Here is a 26,003-nt window from a genome sequence, read left to right as displayed (position 1 = left end):
CTTAAAATTTGTGCTTAGGTTCTAAATATGGTTTATCCTGCTTTAACCTTTTAGAGAATCCATTGGTTTAGTTATATTAATACATATTTATTGTGTTTAATGTGTAATAAAGAGATACACTTAGTCACTAGTAAGAAATTGTAGATTTCATGTAATAACATACTTGTTTTGATTTGGTTGTGTATAGAGTATATTTCAGGGAGTGAGTTAGTAGCTACTTAGATGCTGTTACATAACTTACTTGTCAGAAGATGGAACCAAGTAGGGCCATAACTAAAAGACAGTGATAATGTAGATAAAGAGGACTGGTGAAATTTAAAGGGAAGTCTCTACTAAATGGGAGAGGAGTAATATGTTGGTGACAGTGTTTTTTGCCTGTGTGATGTTAAGATGTTATGTTTGTGTGTGTGTGTGTGTGTGTGTGTGTTTGTGTTTTGATTTTAGAAAATGACTGAATCTCCAGTTAGAAATACGGTTCTGTAATTTAGAAGGCTGTGGGTTAAGGAGAGGAGGACAGGAATCACCAGTGTAATTATCTGTGCAAATATAAGACCTCTCTAGCAAGATATAGTCTCATTGACACAAATAATGCTTGATTGAAAATGATCTCATAATTCAAAAATCAAACTCTTAAAGAAAACAGTGTCTGAATCCTGAAACTTAGCAGACACTACTAATAGCAAGATTAGAGCTCAGAAATTCAGATAATATGTTTATTAAATAAAATTCACAGGTCCTGGTGTGCTGTGGGTTCCTAGTCAGTTGCCATCTTGCTCCTTTTCCCACCCCTCACTCCTTCCTGTTGCACCTTCTGAATGCAGCGCACCATGTGCTGACTCTACCCAGACCAGCCTCACTTCTGCCTCTGGTGACCACAAGAGGGAAGGGGGAAGCTGGCAAGCAGATCTGCAGAGGCTTGTCCCATTGTCTCCTTCACCTTGGTGCCCACATCTAGTTATAATCCCTGTTAATCCGTTTTATTAAATGAGCTGTAAAAATCAGCCTGGGGCCCAGCTAGTGACTTCCCCTGGGCAAACGAACACCTGGCCTGATGCCACAAACTCTACTGCCTGTGTGCTCAGGTGAGAAGACAGAGGTTATGAATCTAGCCACAGAATGCCCTAGGTAGGAAGGCTGAATACCCAGGGGGAGACCTGCTAAGCCTTTCAAATGGGTTGTGCCTGACTGGACTCTAAGCCTAGCTCTCTGGAACCCTCATTCACTTGTCAGCTGTGCCAAGACAAACCCTCCTAGACACAATCGAGTATCTAGCTTGGCTTTCTGCACTGAGCAGCTGACTACCAGAGGCGTCTGAGGTCTCCATCCATCCATTGTCATGGAGAAGACTTTGTTGGGGAAGATAAACCCACCCTTTCTGATTATACATTTTCTCCTTGGCCTTGTTGTGGTGAGAGGACCTGTAGGTACTTCCAGAAACTAGAATCGTAGGATCTACCAAACCAAGTACTTATAGATTCAATCTTTGCTTAGTCCATTTAGCTTAGGGTGGAAATTTCTCAAGGCAATTACTATTTTGCAGCCCTTTGCATAACTTGCATAGCTCCTTGCAATTTAGTGAGTGACACTGAATAAAACATTCTGACAAAATTTAAAAAAAATATATAAATACTCTTGAAAGGATTAATGATAAAATGTTCAAGAGGTACATAAATATTTGAGGTGATGGATATTTCAGGTACCTTGATTTGATTATTACTCAGTGTATACATGTATCAAAACAGCACATGTACCCCCAGAATAAGCACAGTTGTTACATATCAATTTAAAAAAAATGAAAAACGTCTCCATACTTTAAGACACCATAAATACTGTGAAAAGACAGATATAGACTAAAGTATGTTATACATGTACAGACAGTTCCTGACTTAACGGTTTGACTTACTTTATGATGGGTTTATTGGGTTGTTGAGTGCATTTTGACTTACTATGGGTTTATTGAGATGTGACTTCACCAAAAGTAGAGGAACATCTGTAATTGATGAAAGTTTAGTCCGTAGAATCTGTGGAGAAAATCTAAAAATAAATAAGAGCAAGACTAAACAGCCTAATTGAAAACTGGCCAAGATAGAATTTACAGAAAATTACTTCTCATTTACACAAGGAGACTTGTACAAGACATATAATGTCAGTGAATAGGAGGTTCAGTAAAGAATCTGTAGTATATCATATCTAAACAGCAGTTAGTATGAATGAAATAATAAAATACAAGCATTAAGGCAGGTAAATCTAAAACTATGCTGAGTAAAGAGTGTGAGTTTAAGAATAAATATAGTGGGCCGGGCGCGGTGGCTCAAGCCTGTAATCCCGGCACTTTGGGAGGCCGAGACGGGTGGATCACGAGGTCAGGAGATTGAGACCATCCTGGCTAACGTGGTGAAACCCCGTCTCTACTAAAAAATACAAAAAACTAGCCGGGCAAGGTGGCGGGCGCCTGTAGTCCCAGCTACTCGGGAGGCTGAGGCAGGAGAATGGCGTAAACCCGGGAGGCGGAGCTTGCAGTGAGCTGAGATCCGGCCACTGCACTCCAGCCTGGGCGACAGAGCGAGACTCTGTCTCAAAAAAAAAAAAAAAAAAGGATATATACAGCAGTGTTCCTGTTCTCTGGAATATGTTTAAACTGGAGTAGTGACTCCATTTTTTATCTTTACTTCCTTGTATCATTATCAAAGTCTCTGAGAAACATAGCTTCTTATATTTTTTCTTGTTGTCTTCCCTCCATACTTTACTATTTGTTGTATTTTCTGTTGTATCCTTCTACTTAACTTGTGCTCTGAAATGTGTTTGAGTAATCGGCTTTCCCACAGCTGCTGAAAACTCCTTTGTCGTTCCCTGCCTGTAGGTTCCCCATCGCTGCCCACACTAGAACATAGTTCATTCTCTTAGGATGTTTTGGTTTTTTTTGGACCTGAAGTGGAACAATCTGTGTTTGTAATTAACTGATTTGATTTTGGGACTAGATCTAGAATGACTCTATCTAATAAGCGTTTATTGACCATTTCTATGTGGTTTACATTATGTTATGAACAAAATAGGAAGAGAATATAATTATCCTTACATGGATGGAATCTTAGATCCAGTAGGCCAGTTAGTCCTTAAAAAGAAAAGTGGTTTTGCCTTCTCTCTTTTATTCCAATTGAGTCTTAATTTTTTCATTCATTTACTCAAGAGTAGCATTTTGAATACAGGTAATATTTTGCTTTTCATGTTAGAGATATATAATATAGATACTGTTTATGTTTTTCAGAATTTAAACAAGCAAGCATATGATTTGGCAAAGGCTTTACTGAAGAGGACAGCTCAAGCTATTGAGCCATATATTACCAATGTAAGTCTTGTAATTGGTTGTCAGAAGGATTAAACTGAAAATTTAAAGACTTGCTAGAAGCAAAATTTCGTCAGATGGTGTATAGTTTTAAAAACAACAAATTTGTGTTGTTTTAACCCTTAAGTAATATATTTTCTTTCTTCTTCTTAAAATTATTCTTGCTTAATATTTTTTGGAAGGCTTGCTTTCATCCTATTTGTTCTTTATTTTCTTTCAAATTGCCTGAGAACTTAAAACAGTTTTATTTTGGTTAGCAAGATATTCTGTTTGTTTTTACTGATAGAAATAGAGTTAAATGTAATTAGATAAAACTTGTGGAACTTTTCATTATTCAGAGACATTGCTTACAGGTTTTTGGAGCTTAAATTGATTTGTACAAGAAGAAGATATGAACTAATATTAAGACCTAGAAATTGAAGGCAAGTATGAATGGCAGTAGTGATTTAGTAAAAGTTGCTTATCTATTGCTATTCCTGGGTTAGATTCCATATAAATCTATCTTTTCTGAAAAAGAGGAACAATTGTAATAAAATGAACCCTTTCAGTATCACACCAAATCTACTTACTTATGATTGACTATCTTGTATTTATTTTTAGAAGAAATATTTTTTAGCTGCTAGGTTCACTGACAGAAGTTTATGGTAAGTTTTATTTTCTCTCCACAGTTCTTTTGAGTTGTACAGATTTAGGTGGCAGTATTCATATTATATTCTATGTGAATGGTGCCTCCTAGAATACAAATGTAGAGTACAGTGTTAATTGTGCTCCTTGGAATTGTGTAACAGTACAGTCCTTCCACCTGCTTTTCAGTTTCACTCACCTCCAGACAAGTAAAGGATATACATTTGCATTCCTGAGTAAAGTAAGAAAGAAAGCCTTTAGTAATTACTTATGCATTCTCCTAAAATTTATTGAGGGAGAGTTTTTCTTGTAGTATACACAAATTTAAAGTCAGTGTATGAAATATATCATGAAAAGATGTACTTTGAAAACTAACATACTTCATAAAACAGTAACTTAATAAATTCCAGCTTTTGTTTCTGGCTTATAGCCTTAGAGAATCCTAAACATACGATGATTTGGAAAAGTTAATTTAATTTGTAAGGAAATTGTTTTGAAGGGTAAACTTTCAGAAGCTGTGGAATCAAATTCTGTAACCTATCTTAATTGCTCGAAGATTGTCAGGGAACTTCAAATATTGGTTTCTGCAGTTTTTAAGCTATGGGTATTGGCTGAGATAAATTGGTTGGATTGAATTTTTTCATCATTGGCTTAGTGGCACTTGAAGTGTGTAGACCTAGACTTAAACATTCTGTAATTATCCTTTTCCCTTGCTTCAAGTACTTCTAAATGACTATTTCCATGGGCCATTAGAGCACACTAGGTGAGCTCCTCCTGGTGGCCATTTATTTAAACTCATATTGCCAAGCCAGTTTCTTTTTTTCTCTTCTTTTTTTTTGGGCGGGTCGAGGGGAAACACATCTTATTTTGGTTTCTTTTTCTGGCACAAAAATAAGAAAAGATCACTGTACCATATTGATATCTCTACTCTGATTGGGGAAAATCAATATTTGATTGGGGCAATTAAAGGAAAAAACCCACAATAAATGATGATACTTATTAGAGTTAGGTGATTAGGTTCGTTATAATTTTGTATGTTTGAAAATATTTATAATGGAAGTAAAAGAAAAAAAGGCTGAGGAAATATTTTTAACAATCCCAGAATACATCAAGGTAAACACATTTCTTCATCACTTATACCTTGTGTTAATTTCCTGTTATTCTTGTGTGCAGAAATAGAATCCTTCCCCCGTGAACTCCCCAAACTTTCATATTATATCTATATCAAAAGCTGAGGAGCAGGGGCCAAGCAGAGTGTTCTGAGCACACATTGAATTATGTATACTTTCTCCCAGTACCTTGTCCACTATTTTCTTATTTCTTCCTGTTTTCTTGTTCCTTGCCTTATTTGAAGGTTAGCTAAGAAATAAAAATTGCTTTTTCCCTCCCTTTAGTTCCTTTATGTCTACTTAGGTTTCCATTTCAAACCTTTATAATTACATATAAAATCACTTTCTAGTGAACTTAATTGTCTTATAGTAGGGTAAAATTAGTTCAGTGTTAGAAATCATTCTTAGCCCTTTTGGACTTACAGTTGAAAAAGCCATTATTTACTGATCTTCCTAGTTGAGAATTAGCAAGTAAAAATAGGAGTAAGATACTGAGATAATAACCCCACTTCTCTCTCTTTTCTGTTTTTCTTTTTCATTCACACATACAGACACATTTTTTTTTTTTTTAAATAGATAGTGTTTCTTACATATCAAGACTTAAGAAATCACTGTGGTGGTATAGGTTATTTATTTATTAAATTTTTTTTGTTGTCGTTTGAGACAGAGTCTTGCTCTGGCACCCTGGCTGGAGTTCAGTGGTGTGATCTTGGCACACTGCAACCTCTGCTTCTGAAGCTCAAGTGATCCTCCTACTTCAGCCCCCTGAGTAGCTAGGACTACAGGAGTGAACCACCATGTCTGGCTAATTTTTCCTTTTTTAAAAAATTTTTTGTAGAGACAGGGTTTCATTCACCATGTTGCCCATGCTGTTCTTGAATTGCTGTGCTCAAGCAATCCTCCTGCCTCAGCCTCTCAGAGTGTTAGGATTATAGGCGTGAGCCACCATGCCCAGCCTAGGTTATTTTTTCTTAATAGAATTTGTTGTAACACAATGACCTAGGAAGCTGAGCAGTACATATATATTTGTTTAAAAGGTAAAATGGAATATCAAGAACAAAGAGTACCTGGTGATAATTCTAAAAATTTCCTACATGCATCACTTCTTAATGATGTTATTTTTCACTAGTTCTTTTTTCTATCACAAATTTTAGGATATGGCAAAAAATTATTTTGTTGGACTAAAAAAAGTACATCCAATCCTTGTTGGAATAGGTGAAATTTGGTTAAATTGCTTAATTCCACTGAGCCTCTGTTTTTGCACCTGTAATGCTTGGGTGGTGGTAGAGAATGTATTATTTAATGTGAAAGCACTTTGTAATTAAAATTAGCCATGTATATTTAAGGTAGAATTTATTAATAATTTTTTATAATTTATTTGTAATTAAGATAGAATTTATTACTGACTGGTGACATCTTTCATTAGGAGGCATTTGCTGTACAAAAAAATTAATTTATAGTATGTAATTAGTTACCTATTTGTAAATGAAAGAATTTTAGAAAGGAAATTTTTAATCAACTCTAAATCTGCCTCCACTAAATTTTCAGCCCTTAGGAAGGGCTTGGATTGTTTTACCCATATTTGTATCATACTGTCTTTTGCATATTTTTTATTCATTTACCAAACATATATTTTGTGCCTCCTCTGTATCAGGCACTGTGCTAGGTAGGCTTTTACACACTGGAGAAGACCAACTTGGTCATTGTCTTTTTGGAGATTATAAAAGTGTTCAATACATGTTTTTTAATGGAATTTGTGAGAAATTAAACCAGGGAATGATTTTTTTTTTTCTTAATTTTTCAAATAAGTTTTTCCCAGACTGTTAGAAGATGATGATGGTTTGACCACTTTGATGGTGAGATTGGGAAGGGTTTTTGTTCTTTATTAAGGAAAATACTATTTATTAAATAGGTAGTATTTTTTTTTCTATTTGTTAAGCAGGAGAAAATTTGTGAATGGAAGCAAAAAAGCCACTTTATTTTCAACCTGAGTAAGAATTTAACCTTTGATGTCATGAAATTCTCTTCCCATAAAATTGATAAATAGGAAGGACAAACAGGTTCGTTTTAAAACCAATAAAGAAAGAATAGCAAAATAGAATTTGTTCTTCTTTCTTCATGTCTGGGTAGTCTAATCTGATTCATAGACCTAAAAAAGTCACATAAAAACAACCCAAGAAGTAAAAGGAAGCAGAAAAGACATAGAAATATGAAATTCTCCACTCTGTACTCTCAGTAAAGAAAGTTAAAGTGTAATTAAGCCAGTTGTGTGTTAACTGTCACAGAAGAGATTAGGGCAGCTTGCATGGTATAAAGAATCCTTGACTCCTTCTCCTCTGAGACTCAGGAAACCATTAAGGATATATGGCAGGGTATGCTTTTGGTTAACTGTTTATGTTTTTGGAAGGTTTTAAATAGAAAGGAACTTGACAGTTATGCCATGCATCTTTACCAGTTTCAGTAGTAATATGATAAATGATCTGAGTGTGGAAACTAGTTAGAGCTAGCTATATGGTAAGGAAAAATTGTTTAAATTTGGATTTTCCTTGTGTTTGTGTGTGCTTTTAATTGGATTTTAATTAGTGTTGTAAACCCTGTAGATATGTACACATCAGAACGTAAAAGAAGACAAAGAATTAGAAAGAGGTAGTTTTTCATCAGAAGTAAAAAATTACATATTTCAAACATAGAATTGCCTTCTATGAAAATGTAAGAAGGCTGTATCTATGGGATGATGTTTTCTTATGTATGTACTAAGGTGAACAGGCTATTTTCCCTCACCCTTGGGGAGATTAAGACATTGTTTTAGTCAGGGTTTTCTAGAGAAATAGCCAATAGTGAGTGAGTGTATGTATAGACAGACACACATACACATACATGTGTGTGTATATTCACACATAGTGTATAAATACACACACACTGAGAGACACATGTATATGTATGAGAGGGAATTTATTAGGGGAATTAACTTATGAGATTACAGAGTCTGAGAAGTCCAAGAGTAGGCTGTCTGCAAGCTGGAGAACCAGGGAAGCCAGTGGTGTTACTCTCAGAGGCAGAAGGCAAGGCTTGAGAACCTAGCAGGGGACTGGGCCGCTGGTGCAGTTTCTGGAGTCTGAAGGCAGGAAAACCTGGAGTGCTGCTGTCCAAGGGTGGGAAATGAATGTCCCAATCCCGAAGACAGTGAATTCACTTCCTTTTGCCTTATTGGGCCTTCAAGCCTATTTGGATGATGCCTGCCCATACTGAGGGCAGATCTTTCCCACTAAGTCTATAAGCCAATCTCCTCTGCAGATATCATTGCAGACACACCCAGAAACAATGCTTTACCAGCTCTCTAGGTATCCCTTAATGCAGTCAAGTTGACACATAAAATTAACCATCCAGAAATATACACAAATAATAACATAGGATAGAATATAGTCAATATTATAATGGGGAGCAGAGTATATTTGAAAAGTAGAATGTTTATTGAAATGTTTCGGTCTGTTTTATTGTATACAAGATGGATTCCATGTTTTATCTTTTCCTGTAGCCTGTACTGGTTTCCCATGTAATGTTAGAAAATATTTTGATATGCCTAGTTTGATTTTGTATAAAATAATAATGAATTTGGTCAAATAATTACGATTTTTAAAACATTCATCTTGTCTCTGGTTTTTCTACTAATGGTAGGCTTTCTTTCTCAAAAGTTTTTTAATCAGGTTCTGATGCTTGGGAAAACATCTATCAGCGATTTGTCAGAGCATGTCTTTGACTTAATTTTGGAGCTCTACAATATTGATAGTCATTTGCTGCTCTCTGTTTTACCCCAGCTTGAATTTAAATTAAAGGTAACTTGTAAAAATAATATGATTCTACCAACCAAGTTATTAGCAAAGAGCATTATTTATAGCTTTTTAATTTTTACAATAGTTTTAACTGAATGTAAGAGATGAAGGGGGGAGTATTACTATTATTTCTTCACATATTTGTGCCATGTCTGTCTGTGAATCTTCAGTGCCTGGCAGGTGCCTAGCAAATAGTAACTGCTTAATAAATGATTAGTAAGGTTAGCAAGATGGTATTTTCCTCTAGATATTTTCCAGATAAATTCTAGGATTTGACTAACTTTTGAAGTCTTAGCTATACATCAAGCTTATGTTTTCAAGGCACAGTTTATAGTAGTTCCCTTGACCACATAGGCCATAAAAATAGTTTAGAGTTTGTTACCCACATAGTGTGAAATGCTTTCCCTTTATGCATATTATCTCATGTTGCTTATGTTGCAAGTTTGTTTGCTTTTTATATAGTTCTTTGAATTTTTTATTTTTTTGAGAGGATTTTTTTTGTTTTGTTGCCCAGGTTGGAGTGCAGTGGTGTGATGTTTGCTCACTGCAACCTGTGCCTGTCGGGGTCAAGCGATTCTTCCATCTCAGCCTCCCAAGTAGCTGGGACTACAGGCATGCGCCACCACCTCTGCTAATTTTTGTATTTTTTGGGTAGAGACAGGGTTTCCCCATGTTGGCCAGGCTGGTCTCAAACTCCTGACCTCAAGTAATCCACCTGCCTTGACCTCCCAAAAGTGTTGGCATTACAGGCAAAAAACACCACCCCCAACCCAGTGAAATTTTTTGGTAGCATGTTCCTAACTGCTTTGACATTAAATTATGTTGTAAAATTGAACTTTATTTGCAGAATTGGAGAATATAGTTTTCTTTTTCAAATCATTACAATAAGATTAAGTAAAGCTAGTTATAATGATTTATCTTTGTGGACCCAGAGAAGTTCTTAAATGACTTTTGCATCTAAAACTTCTGATTTTCTTTCAAAAACAAAACAGTCCACATTGGTAGTGTGAACACCCCAAGTAGCCAGTACATAAGTATTCTTCTTATATTCTGGAGTATGTTTTTGGTATGTTTCTCAAATGAGCCATTCAATTAACTGGCCTTCCTATCCCCTTTTTAATGTGGTTAGTGATTTGGGTGAGGCAGCAGGTAGTCACACCTCTAATTATTTGTTGGTTTATATGATTTTCTCTAGTAAAGATATTGAGTAAATGCTATGCATGTTCCTACACACTATGAGAAATACAAAAATAAGGAAATTATCATCCCTGCTTTCAGCAAACTTAACATCTAGTATGAGAGGAAGAGGAAAAAAATCCAGATCTAATATGAGGCCAGATATTATAAGTGTCATAAGAGATACAAACAGCGTACAATTGAAGCAAAGGAAACAGCATGCAGAAGCATATAGAGGTAGGAAGGTTCCGGGTGAATTCGTGGAACACAAAGAATTATAATTGGAAGATAGCATAAAGTAAGTTTAAATCACTCCTGGCTGCATATTAGAATCTTTGCTTGTTAAAACTTAAAGAAATAGCTGTCCAGGCACTAAACCAGACTAGCTGATTCAGAGTTTTGGGGAATTGAGGTTTTTTTGTTGTTGTTGTTCTTCTTCTTGTTTTAATTTTTTTTTTAAGTTTTGAGATGATTCTAATGTACAGCCAGGCTTGAGATATAATTACTTAGAGGAATAAAGAGAGAAATAATAGAGACGAGTTAGGTCATATTGTGGGGGCTCTTGGCATGGCAGGTTGTGGCATTGGTTGAAAATTTAAAAACAGTTTGTGTAGTGACATTTCCATAACACCTTGAATATCAATGCCTTTTGATATACCTGATTCCCACACTTTATGTTCAAGTCTAGTATTGTGACTGGCTCATTCACTTTTCCATTGAGTCATTTGTTGGCAGTGCCAAAATCAGTAGTAAAATTGAATTCACATCCCTAGGGTGCCCCCAGTGTAGTATATAAAACAAATTTGAGTTTTTACAGGTTTAAGTCCTCTTCTTTTTACTGTTGCGCTCCTTTTAGAAATCTGGTCTATGTAGATGAAGTGTCTTACTGGGAGACTTTAGCACATACTAATAGAGCTAGAAAGTATATTCACACAGAGTTTTCTGTTTTCTGGAGGCCTGGCCTCTGTCAGTGTCTGTTCTGAAAAACCACACATAGTTTTTCAAGGGTCCTGAGTAGGTTTTATAAGAGTTTATTTTGACTCTGAATAGAAGTAAACCTTAATTGTAGGAGGGGCTTCTAACATTGGAACAGACTTGAAAGATGTATTTTCATGAAAGGGTACTTCTTTAATGGAATTTGAGATAATTAGAGCATTTATGATGACATTTAATTTTGTGAGAAGTAAAGTGAGCATTTTTATGTAATTTTTCATTTAGAGTTCATGAAAGATTTTCTGTGGAATTGGAGCATCAGGGAAATCGTGGCAAAGAATGGGCAGCCTTATTCTGAATATCTACTGCATGATTTTAAAGCTGTGATTGTGTTTTATTTTAGAGCAATGATAATGAGGAGCGCCTACAAGTTGTTAAACTACTGGCAAAAATGTTTGGGGCAAAGGATTCGGAATTGGCTTCTCAAAACAAGCCACTTTGGCAGTGCTACTTGGGCAGGTATATGATTTTGGTTTCCCATTTAAAAGTAATAAATGATTCTGCTGACCGTTTTTTAAAAAAAAATTATCCACGTTTAAACTGTGTTCTCTGGAAGTTTTGAAAGTTGTTAATGACTGGCTATATTTATAATTACTCTTTTAGTCTTTATCCTCATTAATTTTTAAAAGATAATGCATTTTAAAGCTATCTCTTAGGGTATTATGACCATGAGGTTAATATTACTACTTTAAGGCAGTGATTAATTCCACTGAAAATACCTCTTTGGGAGATAGAGCCCCTCCACAAATTAATTAAAATTAATTAGGTTGTTTGGAGATATTGACAGGATAATAATATTCACAGAGTGAATAAAGAAATGACTATTTATATTTCTCTTCCTAACCTCCTTTCTGTATTTCTCAGTTAAAGGAAATGATGGCCTGGATTCCTTGCATGGTTTGAATGATGCACAAAATCCCTGAAATGGTTGCAAAAGTTTGAGTGTGTTTGTGTATGTCACTGTTCTGTGAGAGGTATTCATTTCATTACCTTTTCTAAAGAGATCCCTCTCCTTGAAATATTAAAAGCCCGACAAATGCCTTGGCTGAAACTTGCTTTGACTCAGAAAAAAAGAGAATTTTCCCCCTCAAATTATTCTCATAACAAATAATGCAGTTAAGTTATAAACAAACAAGTACGATCTGGCTGGGCGCAGTGGCTCACACCTGTAATCCTAGCACTTTGGGAGGCCGAGGCTGGCGGATCACGAGGTCAGGAGATCGAGACCATCCTGGCTAACATGAGTGAACCCCGTCTCTACTAAAAATAGAAAAAAATAGCCAGACGTGGTGGCAGCGCTTGTAGTCCCAGCTACTTGGGAGGCTGAGGCAGGAGGATGGCGTGAACCTGGGAGGTGGAGCTTGCAGTGAGCCGAGATCTTGCCACTGCACTCTAGCCTGGGCGATAGCAAGACTGTCTCAAAAAAAAAAAAAAAAAGAGAGATTTAAAGACACTGATTTTATTTTCTTTGTGTTGAAATATTTGCAATGGTATCACCACTTTCTTTTCATTTTAATAAAAACTGTCAGTGATTACAGTAAATTTCATATTTTGGTCTCAATTTTCTGATTTGTTAAATGAGGATATAAGATGTGATAAGTGTTTGTTAAGCTTCAAATCTCCAGTCTGATTTCTCGATTCTTATTTAGCTCAATAATTATATTCAGTGAGTCAAGTGAAGCCAACTTTTTTCTTTTAAATGCAATGGAAAGTTTTTAGACAGTAGGGAAGAGTGTCAGTTTAAATTATGCAACTCAATTTAAAGTTTATTTTATTTAATATTTTAAACAAAAATACTTTTACTATATAAATATGTATTATATCTTTAAATTAAGACTTGGATTAGCCGGGATGTATTTTATTGGTTTTTAACTGGAGAAATCCTAATGTAAATGTGTATATCACCTTTCTATCATATTGTAATTTTTCCTTTTAATATTAATGACATAAAATTTACACAGTATTAAGTAACACCAACTTTAACGAGTTAGTCTTTTAAAAGACATCTTAGTATATTTATTTTTAATTGTTGTAAGGTGCATGTTTACCTGAGAAATAGTAAAGTATATACGATTGAGTACCTGAATTCAAAACACTCAGGAAGCTATATGGGACCAGAGGCTAGATTTTATAACTTTTGGGAAGGGAGGTATACTTCATAGAGCATATGCTTTTTTCTAATTTTTATGAGTAATTTGGTGCTGATTTTGAAGACTTTTTCCCTCTCCTTTATAATGCTAAATTTTGTTTCTTAGGTATTGAATGATGTAAGATTTGGGAGCCTTTTGATTTCATAGAATTAAGACATATGAAAATATCGAGTGGAAAAATTTTGGCTTCACTTTAATGTTCTTGATACTTAATTTTTTTTTAGTTACTATTTTACATACTGTGATAAAGTAACGTATACAGACTGAACATCAGTTGTTGAGAGACAGCTCAACATCATGTGCTTCCTGATGGAGGAACACAATACCCTCTATGGTATTTTGGTAGTCTGGCAAAAATAAATTGACCCAAATATGATCAAGTCTTTAGATCTAACTACCAGTTTACAGTATTTAGAAGAGAGAGGAGCCTGTTAATTCATATCAGAATGATACAGTTAGCAAAATCTAAATTATGGAATAAAACCATACACAAACACAGCAGTTGCTCTAGCAAATTACAGGAAAAAAAAAAAGAGTTGGAGGGAAAACAAAAGATTAAAAGAGGCTTAAGTGACATATCAACCAGAGAATTTTAACTTTTTAGGGATACATACATATTTACAGATGTAATGTAAAAGTGGTTTTGCCATTAGTGGCAATGTAATAATTGTGATGATTAATTGGATAGTAGTAATTTGGGTACACTTTTAGAGTCATGTAATATCCTATAGGGTTTAGTGTGAGATCTGCCATACATTAGTGAATGCCCTATATTTTAAAAGGAATACTTTAGGGAAAGTTTTCTTTCAAACATAGTTTGGGATTTATGATATTTCTCTGAACTGTGTATGCACACTTGCATAAATAGATGTATTTGAAAGTATAATGTTTATAGGAAATTTTTTGTCATTCTTATATTTGAGCCTAATGTATATGGTTTAATCAGGTTCCTTAAAATCAGATAGCTCTCACAGGAGATTGCCCTAGTTTATATAGAGGTTCCAGAGCATTCAGATATACATCTTATATCAGAAACTTTGTAAAATGGTTTGGGTTCTACTTTACATTTTCCTTCATAAACTTTTTTTTTCCTTTCATTAGAAAAATATAAATTGGGTACAGATTTAATGCATGTCTGTTTCTCTTATTTTAAAGATCACTCTGTGCCTTTATATTTTATCAGGTTTAATGATATCCATGTACCGATCCGCCTGGAATGTGTGAAATTTGCTAGCCATTGTCTCATGAACCATCCTGATTTAGCAAAGGACTTAACAGGTACTATATATATGTAACAGCAAATATTCTTACATGCTCCTCAGTGGAAAAAAATAAATTTCATAGGGAAAAAAAATCCCTTTTTTGGGGGGCAGTAGGTGAAGTTTTGTTTTAGTTTAAGGTCATGGAAGTTGTTCTCTAAAGCTAGATTTTTTTTTTTTTTTTTTTAAATAGAGTCAAGGTCTTGGTATGTTGCCCAAGCTTACCTAGAACTCCTGAACTCAAGCTGTCCTTCTGCCTTGGCTAAATTAGTTTACCATGACTCACCTAAGTTCTTAAAATATTAAGGAACATTAGTCTTATGATCTAGTCAAAGTCAAGACCTGTTTAAATCCAAATGTCTAAAATAAGTTTAGAATTGTCCTTAAACTAAGAAACTAATAATTGTTGCTGGAGATAGACATTTTCGTAGATGCTTCCAGCCTACGTGGGAACTATGCCGTAGAAATTCTAGCTTCAGGCTGAGCACAGGCCAAGGCGGGTGGATCACCTGAGGTCAGGAGTTCGAGACCAGCCCCACCAATATGATGAAACCCTGTCTCTACTAAAAATACAAAAATTAGCTGGGCGTGGTGGCATGCACCTATAATTTCAGCTATTCGGGAGGCTGAGGTGGGAGAATCGCTTGAACCTTGGAGGCAGAGGTTGCAGTGAGCCAAGATTGTGCCATGGGCAACAAGAACGAAACTCTGTCTCAAAAAAATAATAATAATAATAATTTAAAAAAAGCAGATATTTTACCAGTTTCATCCTTTCTGGGAGACATCCCACTTGGAGCTTTCTGGTTTCCTACTCACATCTGTACTCCTTAGACTGCTTGCTCTGAGCTTCTGCTATATAGCATTGACTTTAGTGTCATCCATTCGTCCTCCTATCTTTGCTCTCCCCATTCCATCCTCCTCCCTTCTTTTTCCCCTCCTTTCCTCTTCGTTTGTGTGTGTGTCTGTTCCTCTACCTCCCCTTTCTCCTTCCCTTTTTCTCTGGATGTTCCTTTTTCTTTAGCATCCTTTTCTTGTGTTGCTAATACAGTATTTTCTTTGAGAGTGTCAATAGTAGTTTTTTGAGGAATTTATCTTTTTCTTCCAAAATGTCTGTTTCTGCTTATTTGTTTTTTTCACCTTATATTTGCTTTTGTCTTTGTTTTCCATGTTAAAGGCTTTGCTCAAATGATTGGCAATCCAAAGCCATCTGCTCATGATTAAGAGTGGGGGCGCTAAATCAAAAGCTGTTTGGAAAGCCCTGAGTATATGCTTTCCTCAAATGATTGGCAATCTGTGGCTATCTGCTCATGAGTGAGAGTTGGGGGCTGAATAAAAAGCCGTAATATTTGGAACACTCTGAGTACATGGTTGGGTCTGTCAACTCTGAACTTCACTTTTGGGTGATCAGAGTGAGTTGTTTGTTGGGGAGCCCTTAGTTTAGATACTTCCTCTTCATCCTGTCAAATTTCCAATAGAAGAGTATCTTATCTAGAAGTTAAAGGTGAGTTACTAATGTGTTTGGGAAAAGAATGATGGGTTTCTGCATTCACATTTCAGATTAGTTGTCACATAATCCTCTTTTGGGGTATAGTATCCATGCCGTCAGCTGTTTGGTGTCCCCCAGTTTAGCGCTACTGTTTTATATTTTTATTATAGAATTTATCCCCAGACTTCTTTTGTTGTGGAATAGGGTCAGTATCCTAAATGGATTTCTCAAACAGCCTTCACCCAGTCCTTCCTTCTCTTCCTTGTTTTAAGATCCAGAAGTACTTGTTGCTAGTTCCTATGCCTTTTGAAGAGTGTAGTATATATTGAGTTGGTTGACATGTTTTTCTTCTACTGGCTTAGGATTTTGTTTTCTTGGGAATCCAAGGTTGGTTATATTTGTTCATCTGGTTTTTCAGAGCCTTTTTTTTTTTCCCCGTTGTCTCTTACTTGTTCGTGCCATTCTACTGGGTTTGTTCTCCGAAGTATTTAGGTGTGTTGTATCTCCAAAATATTTTTAATTGTATCACTCCTCTTTAAGGAGCTTAAATAATTTTAAATAATTCAGTATGCAATAATTGTTCACATTTCTCTTAAAATTTATCTTTTTTCTTGAAAATTTTAGTGATATATAATCAAAATGATAATTTTAATACTTATTTATACTACATTATTATTTTCATGCCTTCATTTTAGATTTTGAATTTTTTAAAAGTAAGGTGTATTGCTTAGTTGTGATTTTTAAATTGTTTTTTAAGAGACAGGGTCTTAGTCTGTTGCCAAGACTGATTTTGAATTTTTTTAATTGAAATATTTGAATCACATTTTTCAGTTATTAAAACCAGACCCCTGCTTTTTTGCCATTGATAACGTGTAACAGTGTGCACCATTGATTTGTACATGGCTAGATAGAATTTTTCTTTCATTGAACTTGCTGTCATGTTAGGTTACATAGGTCACAGAGGATTTATACTGACTGAGCAGGAGAGAGGCAATGCTGGAAATATCCTGCCAATGTATACCTTTCCTTCTTAGGCTCGTATTGGCTTCCCATCTCCTCTTTCCCAGTAGCCTTAGAGAGTCAGTCGTTTCTTGCTTTTTAACTTCTACTCGCTGTTGCTACAGATGAGGGCTTGCTTTATCCTTCTCTTAACTCATTCTGTAGATGATTCTTTCTTTCTCCCCTACGTGAAATATGACGGCAAGTTTCAGAGGTTTTTACTGCTAGAGAAAGTGATAAAAGTAATAAAGCAATCCTTGCTTTTGTTTGAAAGAGTGAGGCTTGAGACTGGACGCGGGGGCTCACGCATGTAATCCCAGCACTTTGGGAGGCCGAGGCAGGTGGATGGCTTGAGGTCAGGAGTTTGAGACCAGCCCAGCCAACATGGTGAAACCCCGTTTCTACTAAAAAATACAAAAATTAGCTGGGTGTGGTGATGCACGTCTGTAATCCCAACTACTCAGGAGGCTGAGGCAGGAGAATTGCTTGAACCTGGGAGGCAGAGGTTGCAGTGAGCTGAGAGATCATGCCACTGCACTCCAGCCTGGGCGACAGAGCAAGACTCAGTCTCAAAAAAAAAAAAAGTGAGATTTTGATTTTTTTTTTTTATTAGTTTCAATCACATCTTCAGTTATTTTCTTTTAAACCCCATATACCCTGTTCCATTTTAAATTTCTCCAGCTTCATTCCTGACTAGCAGGATCATTTCACTTTCTACATGTGAACCTTATACTATAGTGCTTCTCAACCTAATCAGAGCCAGTCCTCCCTTTTTAAGCAAATAATTTGTAATTCTCCCTTTGAGATCCTTGAATAAAATGAATAGATAAAACAATCCATTTAAAAAAGTTAAAAAAATTAATTGCCCTATTTGTAATATACAGGAGAAACCAAAGGGAAGTAGTTTATAATAAAGTAGTATATATTTTAATATTTACACATACAGAGATAACAGATGCCTCCACAAGTTACTCAATTATTCTCTGCCACAGGGGGATATGGAAAGCTCTGTGAATCCTAATTGGTAAAGTATTTGGATGACTACCTGAACACCTAACTCACATTTATCTGTATTTTAGAGAAAATATCAGAGTCTGTTCTACAGTTTCTTTTTTTTTAACTTAAAAAAGAAGTGTAATTAACTTAAAATGTACAGATCCTAAGTGTTCAGTTGGATGTTTGAAGAGACAGTGAATTTCCATGATGCCAAAAAGTCTCCTTGTATCCCCTTCCAGTTAGTTCTGTTAGTTCAGATTTCTATTTCTGTAGGTTAGTTTTGCCTGTTTTTGAGTTTCATATATGTTGAATCATACAGTGTGTACTATTCTTTTTGAGGGTGGGGAATGGAGAGAGAGATCTGTCTGCTTTCACATAACATGTTTTTGAAATTTATCCTGTATTGTTTATTCTTTATTGTTATTATTCTGTTGTATGAATATACCATAATTTGTTTCCTTCTTCTTTTGATGGTTATCTGGGTTGTTTCTGATTTGAGGCTGTTAATAGTGATTACTGTGAATAGCCTTGTACAAGGATTTCTGTGGGCTTACGTTTTTATTTCTTTTTGCAAACAGTAATGAAGTTGCTGGTCATAGTGTAGATACATGTTTAACTTTATAAGAGACAGTGAAAACAGTTCTCCATATTAGTTAAGCTGTTTTACATTTGTCCCAGAAATGAATGAGAGTTCCAGTCATTTAGCATCCTTGACAACCTTTTATGTTTTCAGTCTTTTTGTTTTTAGCCATTCTTATAGGTTCTTAAACTATTTTAAATGTTTTCAGTGTTCTTTCTGGAAATAAGCTTATTTGTTTTCTTTCCCGTTTGGGTTTCATCCTTTTCCTTTGTCCTGTGACATTTACTTGTTGTCCATCTGCCAAAATTTTGTTGACACATCTCTTGCTGTGATCTCTTGTTGTGATCTCTTCTCTTGTTATTTGTCCCCTTTAAAAAACTTTTGTTTGTTTTTTTTTTTTGTTTGTTTGTTTTGTTTTTTGAGACAGAGTCTCGCCCTGTCACCCAGGCTGGAATACAGTGGCACGATCTCGCCTCACAGCAACCTCCATCTTCTGGATTCAAGTGGTTCTCCTTCCTCAGCCTCCCGAGTAGCTGGGACTACAGCTGTGTGCCACCACGCCTGGCTAATTTTTTTTGTATTTTTAGTAGAGATGGGGTTTCACCATGTTGACCAGACTGGTCTCCTGGCGTCAGGTGATCCACCCACCTCATCCTCCCAAAGTGCTGGGATTACAGGCGTGAGCTACCACGCCCGACCTTTTAAATGTTTTTGTTTTGTTTTTTTTTTTGGTTTGTTTTTTTTGAGACGGAGCTTCGTTCTTGTTGCCCAGGCTGGCGTGCAATGGTGCGATCTCAGCTCACCGCAGCCTCTCCCTTCTGGGTTCAAGTGATTCTCCTGCCTCACCCTCCCAAGTAGCTGGGATCACAGGCGTGCGCCACCATGCCTAGATAATTTTTTATTTTTAGTAGAGACAGGGTTTCTCCATGTTGGTCAGGCTGGTCTCGAACTCCTGACCTCAAGTGATCTGCCTGCCTCAGCCTCCCAAAGTGCTGGGATTACAGGCGTCAGCCACCGCGCCGAGTCAGGTTAGTGAATTCTTCAGTACCCAATCTACCAAATGGAGAGGAGGCTCTTACTACTCAATTGGATGTCACTACTGTTTTTTGACTGAAGAACTAATTTTCCTTCTTTCTTCCTTGCCTTCCTTTCTGGGCTCTTAATTTTCTTGAAACTTCTACTTAGGTATTGTTTTGCTAAGGCTTATTTTCAAGGGTATCATGCAGTGTTTTAAAAACATTTTAGTTATTAAAGTTTCCATTGTAATAAAATGTTATCTTTCAGAGTATCTTAAAGTGAGGTCACATGACCCTGAGGAAGCTATTAGACATGATGTTATTGTGTCAATAGTTACAGCTGCTAAAAAGGATATTCTTCTGGTCAATGATCACTTACTTAATTTTGTGAGAGAGAGAACATTAGACAAACGAGTAAGTACGAATAAATAATTACTAAGTTTTCATTTTTAATACTTGAAGTTTAACAGTATTTGAAAATATATTTAAATATATATTTAAATATAATTAGCCTTTTTTAGGGGAGTGGAGGCATTTTAATATTTGAAATTATCTTTATGAGGTTTTACTTTTTGTTATATTAAATTGTATCAGTGTTTCTTCATTAAAGATATTTATTCTAATCCTAAAAATAAGACAGCTCTTAATGGTAGTCAGATGTTTAGCCTGTATACCAGTGTTAATGATAAGGGACTTTTGTAAAAGCCTGAGATGCAACTTCTTTTATGTTGTTGACTCTTCTTTTTCTTTCTTCTTTCAGGGCTATTGTTGTTATATGGGTATGAATTGGTAGTTGTCTAGCTGATTGCATTATAATTAACATGGAATAGAAAATGAAAGATGTTTTCAACTTAAAAAAGCTAAACTCGATAGAGTGCCATGCTTCTAGCCTATTTTCTGTGACCTCAAGCCAGCTTTTTTGAATGAGTACCCACTAGCTCCACTCATTAATCAGTGAACTTGAGAGGACTGTATCTTGTTATGTTTGTGTTTCATATTGCATGGAATATATTAGGCACTCAGGAAATACTTTAATGGATGTTCATTCCCTCCTGATTGGCCATAATAGTATCTAAGCCTCATTTAGGCATAAGAGTAATTTTGGTGAAGGATGAGACTTTTTGACTTAAGTGCTAATTAGCAAACGAAGTGGGAGGCCTGCCTATTGGTTGTTCGAATAGCTTTGACTAGGTAAATTCTTTAAAACATTGTAGGCCAGGCGCGGTGGCTCATGTCTGTAACCCTAGCACTTTGGGAGGCTGAGGCAGGTGGATCATGAGGTCAGGTGATTGAGACCATCCTGGCTAACTAGGTGAAATCCTGTCTCTACTAAAAATACAAAAAATTTGCCGGGCGTGGTGGCGGGTGCCTGTAGTCCCAGCTACTTGGGAGGCTGAGGCAGAATGGCATGAACCTGGGAGGCGAAGCTTCCAGTGAGCTGAGATTGTGCCACTCCAGTCTGGGCGACAGCAGAACGAGATTCCTTCTCCAAAAACAAACAAACAAACATTATAACAGGTTGATCGTGCCATCTCCCTTGTTTAATACTCTTCTTGGTAATGCTGGTTGTGCGTGGAGGATAAATGGGCAAGAAGCACATGGTTTTCCTTTCAAATCTATAGGTATCCAGAACAATTTATTTTAACTGATAAATTTAGACTTATCTTCATTGAATATTTCATTGTGGTATTAATTAGTGAAAAGGGCCAAAAGGCATGGAGGGAAAGGATATTTGCATTGTTCATAGCCTTCTAAATGACTTTTTTCTCAGCTAGACTTAGAATTTGAGCTGTTTTTGTGTATTGTTGGGAGCATAATGTGTATTTTTGATCATCATGTTATGTTCATTGTATGGTTGCTTGATTCATTCATATAAAAATTGAGCACTGAAAAATAATTGACTGTATATATGTTCTTGGTAATATTAGAATATAAAGAATATCTTTAAATTCTCTTTGAAGAAGAGGGAATTAAGAGAGATAACATAGGGAGTTAGAGATACAAAGTTTTTATAAACAAACTGAAATCATATTTATTTTTTTGAGACAGAGTCTCCTTTTGTCACCCAGGCTGGAGTGCTGTGGTGCTGTCACGGCTCATTGCAGCCTTGACCTGGGCTCCAACAGTCCTCCCACCTCAGCCTCCTGAGTAGGTGGGACTACAGGTGTGTGCCACAATGCCTGGCCAATTTTTTTTTTTTTTTTTTTTTTTTTTTTTTTAACTTAAAGACAGGGTCTCGTTATGTTGCCTAGGCTGGTCTGGAATTCCTGGTCTCAAGCCATCCTCCCACCTCGGCCTCCCAAAGTGTTAGGATTACAGGCATGAGCCACCATGACTGGCCTGAAATCTTTTTAAGATTTGTAGAAGTTTTTTATTTCAGTATGTAGTTGGTGGATGAATGAGACAAGAACTATTCTTAATATACTGTAATTAAGTGAAAGAAAAACCAAGGGAATAATTTGTTGCTATGAACGACAGACTATAGCAAAGGAAAAAGGACCATAAAGGAAAAAATTAATAATCTCTGCAGATTCATGATGTTTTCAACATGACCAGCTTCCTTTTGATTACAGTGCTGTGTTTATATAAAATTAAAGAATGAACTTATTCTAAGATAATGGATGCCAGATGCACTGTAACAAATATACACTTGTTTAAGAAAAAGTTGAATACGTTTCCTTTATACTTCAACTCAGTCCCAGATGTACAGAATGGACCACTGATAAGTATCTTTACATTCAGCATTTGATAAAGCCAATATCATATGCCTTTAATACATCTTAATTACTATTATTTGTAATAGTGTAACTATGCTCAATATAGACCCTAATTAAGAACAAAATTGTGAGAGATGGGTCACAGTTTATCCATTTAATTCTGTCTTTGTCTTTTAATGTTTACTTTCTTGAGCTGGCTGCAGTGGCTCATTCCTGTAATCCCAGCATTTTAGGAAGCTGAGGTGGGAAGTTTGCTTGAGGCCAGGATTTCGAGACTAGCCTGGGCAACATAGTGAGACCCTGTTTCTACAAAAAACAAAAATAAAAAATTAGCTAGGTGCGACATTGTATGCCTGTAGTCCCAGCTACTCGGGAGGCTGAGGTGGGAGGATTGCTTGAGCCCAGTTGATAGAGGCTTTGGTGAGCTGTGATTGCACCACTTCTCTCCAGCCTGGGCAACAGAGACCCTGTCTCTAAAAATACATGAACAAAAATTTTGGTAGCTTGTTTTTCCTCACCAATTTTAAGTCACAATATATGGAGTGTGATTAGCTTTTGTTTTCAGGCATAGATGATAGGTTTAAGACATTAAAGTGTTAAAGTTCTTTACACATGTTGATTTTTCTCCCATACTTTACATAGTAGAAATATTTATGTGATAGTTGTGTGCTTTTTTAAATAAATATAGTAATTATAAATTGATATTTAGTATCTGAGACTTGAAAAAAATATGTAAAGGGAAGGAAAACACAAAACTAGGAAACTAGACTTTACTTAGTTTATATAATGGAAGCCTTTTTACATTATAAATAAAACTTTTTGTTTTTAAGTGGAGAGTACGCAAAGAAGCCATGATGGGACTTGCCCAGATTTATAAGAAATATGCTTTACAATCAGCAGCTGGAAAAGATGCCGCAAAACAGATAGCATGGATCAAAGACAAATTGCTACATATATATTATCAAAATAGTATTGATGATCGGTAAGTTAAGGACACTATAAATATTTGGTGACTTTGAATGTTATATAACTTGATTTATTGGTTTATGCAAACTATTTTCTTTATGACCTTACACTTTTCCCTCAGTTTTTAGTACAAGGTAATGCTAGTGAATGACTGGGCTCATTCCCACCCAAGCCATAAATGAAGCAGTAATGTACATATAACTTTAGGGATGGGTACAGGTTTTACGTTCCATATTCTGATACAAATACGAATCATATTTGAATACCATATTCAAATACCGATATTACTGTATTTGAACAGTAATATCTAAAAATAAGTATGTGTATAGTTATAATTTTAGTTTATATGTAATTGTGTTACAAGGATCTTCATTAATTTTTTTCAAATAAAACTTTAAAAACCTGTTGGATTTTACACATTTAAAAACAATTTCTACTGAAGGCTAAAAAATAGTTTATAAATTTATATAAAAACATGTTATCTGAATATAATCTTAATATTTTTTCCATTCCAGGCTCAGATTAGATCTTGTATGGACTGCAGTCATTTATTAGTTAATAGAGCTCTAAATCCTACTTACAGTCTGAAATGATTTGATAGATTAGTGGAAACCAAATGATTTTGCCAGTAGCAGATCAGAATGAGAAAATTAAGAAGCAGGTCATAGTAAAATTTTAAGAGGCGTAGATACTAAAAACTGGATTATCTATGAAACTTTATAGTTGTTTTTATAAAATTGAAGTTTTTGTACTTTTTGAGGGTATGGCATCAGTGCACAAAGAATTACATTATGATTTTGTAGGACTTTTAGTACTTTTAGCCAGGTCTGTTTTCATGATGATGCCTATGAAAATGCAAAAGAATCTTAAGAGTTTCTTTAGTTTTGACTTAGAAATTTAGCACTTGTAAATTTGAAAGGACCTGTCATATTTTAAAACTCTGCATTATAGAGATAAAGAAAAAATCCCTGATGTATAATGTGCCCAACATCCTGAAGCTGGTAGTTGTCTTAGCTGGGTGTAGGGCTGTTTTCAGCACGTACAGCTAAATCCTGTTTTGGTCCCCTTCTGTCTACAGATAGAAGGTTTTGATTTGGAAATCTCATTTCCACTCAGAGCAGCAGGAACTTCTTTAATATATGTTCTTTACATAGTTTTGGAATTTTATATATAACTTTAGAACATTACAAAAAAATCATTGCAATGCCTTCTCTACTTTTTTGTAGGTTACTTGTTGAACGGATCTTTGCTCAATACATGGTTCCTCACAATTTAGAAACTACAGAACGGATGAAATGCTTATATTACTTGTATGCCACACTGGATTTAAATGCTGTGAAGTATGTTTCAAATATCAAACTCTGTTCTTTTCATCTTTTGCAATATATTGGATTTTATCAAAAAGAAACTACAAACACCTGTATTTTACATTGTAATCTATGTAGTGTAAACATTGTTTAAAGGGTCATGTCGTAATATAATACTTCGCTATTTTTTCAGAAAGTACCACTTTAAACATGAGATTAAGCCATAAGCAATTGAAACATAGAGCTGACTGACATGAAATCTTTTAGGATGAGTTTTCTATTCATATTGTTGGTGTCTCAAGAAACGTTTATGTACCTATTCTTTTTTGTTTGTTTTCCTTAAGACATTAAGAAACATTCATGTTATGAAGATACTACCTTTTTATTCTCACTGGGTGTACTAATTTGCGTTATGGTGTAGAGCAGTAGGCTGCAAATTTTGTGTTGCATAGCCTAAACAGCACCATGTTATAGTTTGACATAAGAGTAAGCACAAATACTTATTTTTTTGTAGTTAAGAAAATACTTTTGGGTGTTTAGGTAAGATGGCATTGGGATGTTAGACATGGAAAAGACATTGCTAGTCTAATCGAATCATACTAGGGGTTAGGAAATTTTTGGTCTTAGAGATTTGCTTTAGGTTTTAGGAAATGTAGATCCTTAGTATTCCAGCAAATGTGGTTTACAAGTATTGGGGATTAAATGTTGAGAAATTGGAGAGATCTGAGGGACTGTATGTAATTTTCATTTGTACCACTGTTTAATGAGACTTTGACTTCATTTTTTCCATGGAAATAATTTTATTTTCTGTTTATGTTTTATACAGAAATAGTGAGGAAAAGGTTGTAGAGGGGAGAAATACACCTTTTTTCCCCCCTACCTGCTGTATTTCAGGCACTGGAATTTGTGTTATGTGTAACTGCTTTTGTGCTGCCGTGGAAAAGTAGGTTGCAAAGAGATCTGATTGCCCACAAAGCTTAAAATATTTACTGTCCGGCCTTTTACAGAAAAAGCTTGGCAACCCTGGCTTAAGTGATGTTTTTCCTGTTTTACATATGATGAAGTGAATCACACAGATGTTACATTCCACACAATCACACAAGGAGTATGAGGGAGCCAGAATTTGCACTCAATCCTACTTAGTTCCAAAGCTTATTTTTCCACTACACATAGTAAAATACATTACTCTCATATGTAATTTTATTTCTTGTAAACTTTTCTGTGGAATTGGAATACATCCTAAAATTGTTGGTTTGTCATAGCCTAATTGGTGACTCTTTTTCTCATGGGAAAATCAATTGATGGCCTCTTAAATTGGATGAAATATGGTATTTATATCATATTCAAAACAACCTATTGGAAATCATACTAAATATAGACTTCTCTACTCAACACAGCTATCATTCAAGAGGAAAAATGCAATGTCACTTTTAAGCAAAAATGAAGAATTTG

General features: G+C 35.4%; 1 protein-coding gene across 5 annotated transcripts in view; it reads left to right on the top strand.

Annotated features, from left to right (window-relative positions):
- PDS5B (PDS5 cohesin associated factor B) overlaps positions 1 to 26,003 on the top strand; it is a 176,223-nt gene that overhangs the window by 69,177 nt on the left and 81,043 nt on the right. For all 5 annotated transcript variants that reach the window (XM_023208803.1, XM_023208802.1, XM_023208804.1 and 2 more), the window contains exons 7-13: positions 3,266 to 3,346; positions 8,769 to 8,909; positions 11,419 to 11,534; positions 14,409 to 14,503; positions 19,830 to 19,975; positions 23,109 to 23,260; positions 24,471 to 24,584. In XM_023208803.1, the coding sequence (XP_023064571.1) occupies positions 3,266 to 3,346; positions 8,769 to 8,909; positions 11,419 to 11,534; positions 14,409 to 14,503; positions 19,830 to 19,975; positions 23,109 to 23,260; positions 24,471 to 24,584 (845 nt within the window). The remainder of the gene's footprint in view (positions 1 to 3,265; positions 3,347 to 8,768; positions 8,910 to 11,418; positions 11,535 to 14,408; positions 14,504 to 19,829; positions 19,976 to 23,108; positions 23,261 to 24,470; positions 24,585 to 26,003) is intronic.

This window comes from Piliocolobus tephrosceles, chromosome X, assembly GCF_002776525.5.
Source record: "Piliocolobus tephrosceles isolate RC106 chromosome X, ASM277652v3, whole genome shotgun sequence".
In the NCBI taxonomy this organism is placed as follows: domain Eukaryota; kingdom Metazoa; phylum Chordata; class Mammalia; order Primates; family Cercopithecidae; genus Piliocolobus; species Piliocolobus tephrosceles.
The sequence above is the reverse complement of the archived record's forward strand: the minus strand, read 5'-3'. Positions and strand labels throughout refer to the sequence as shown.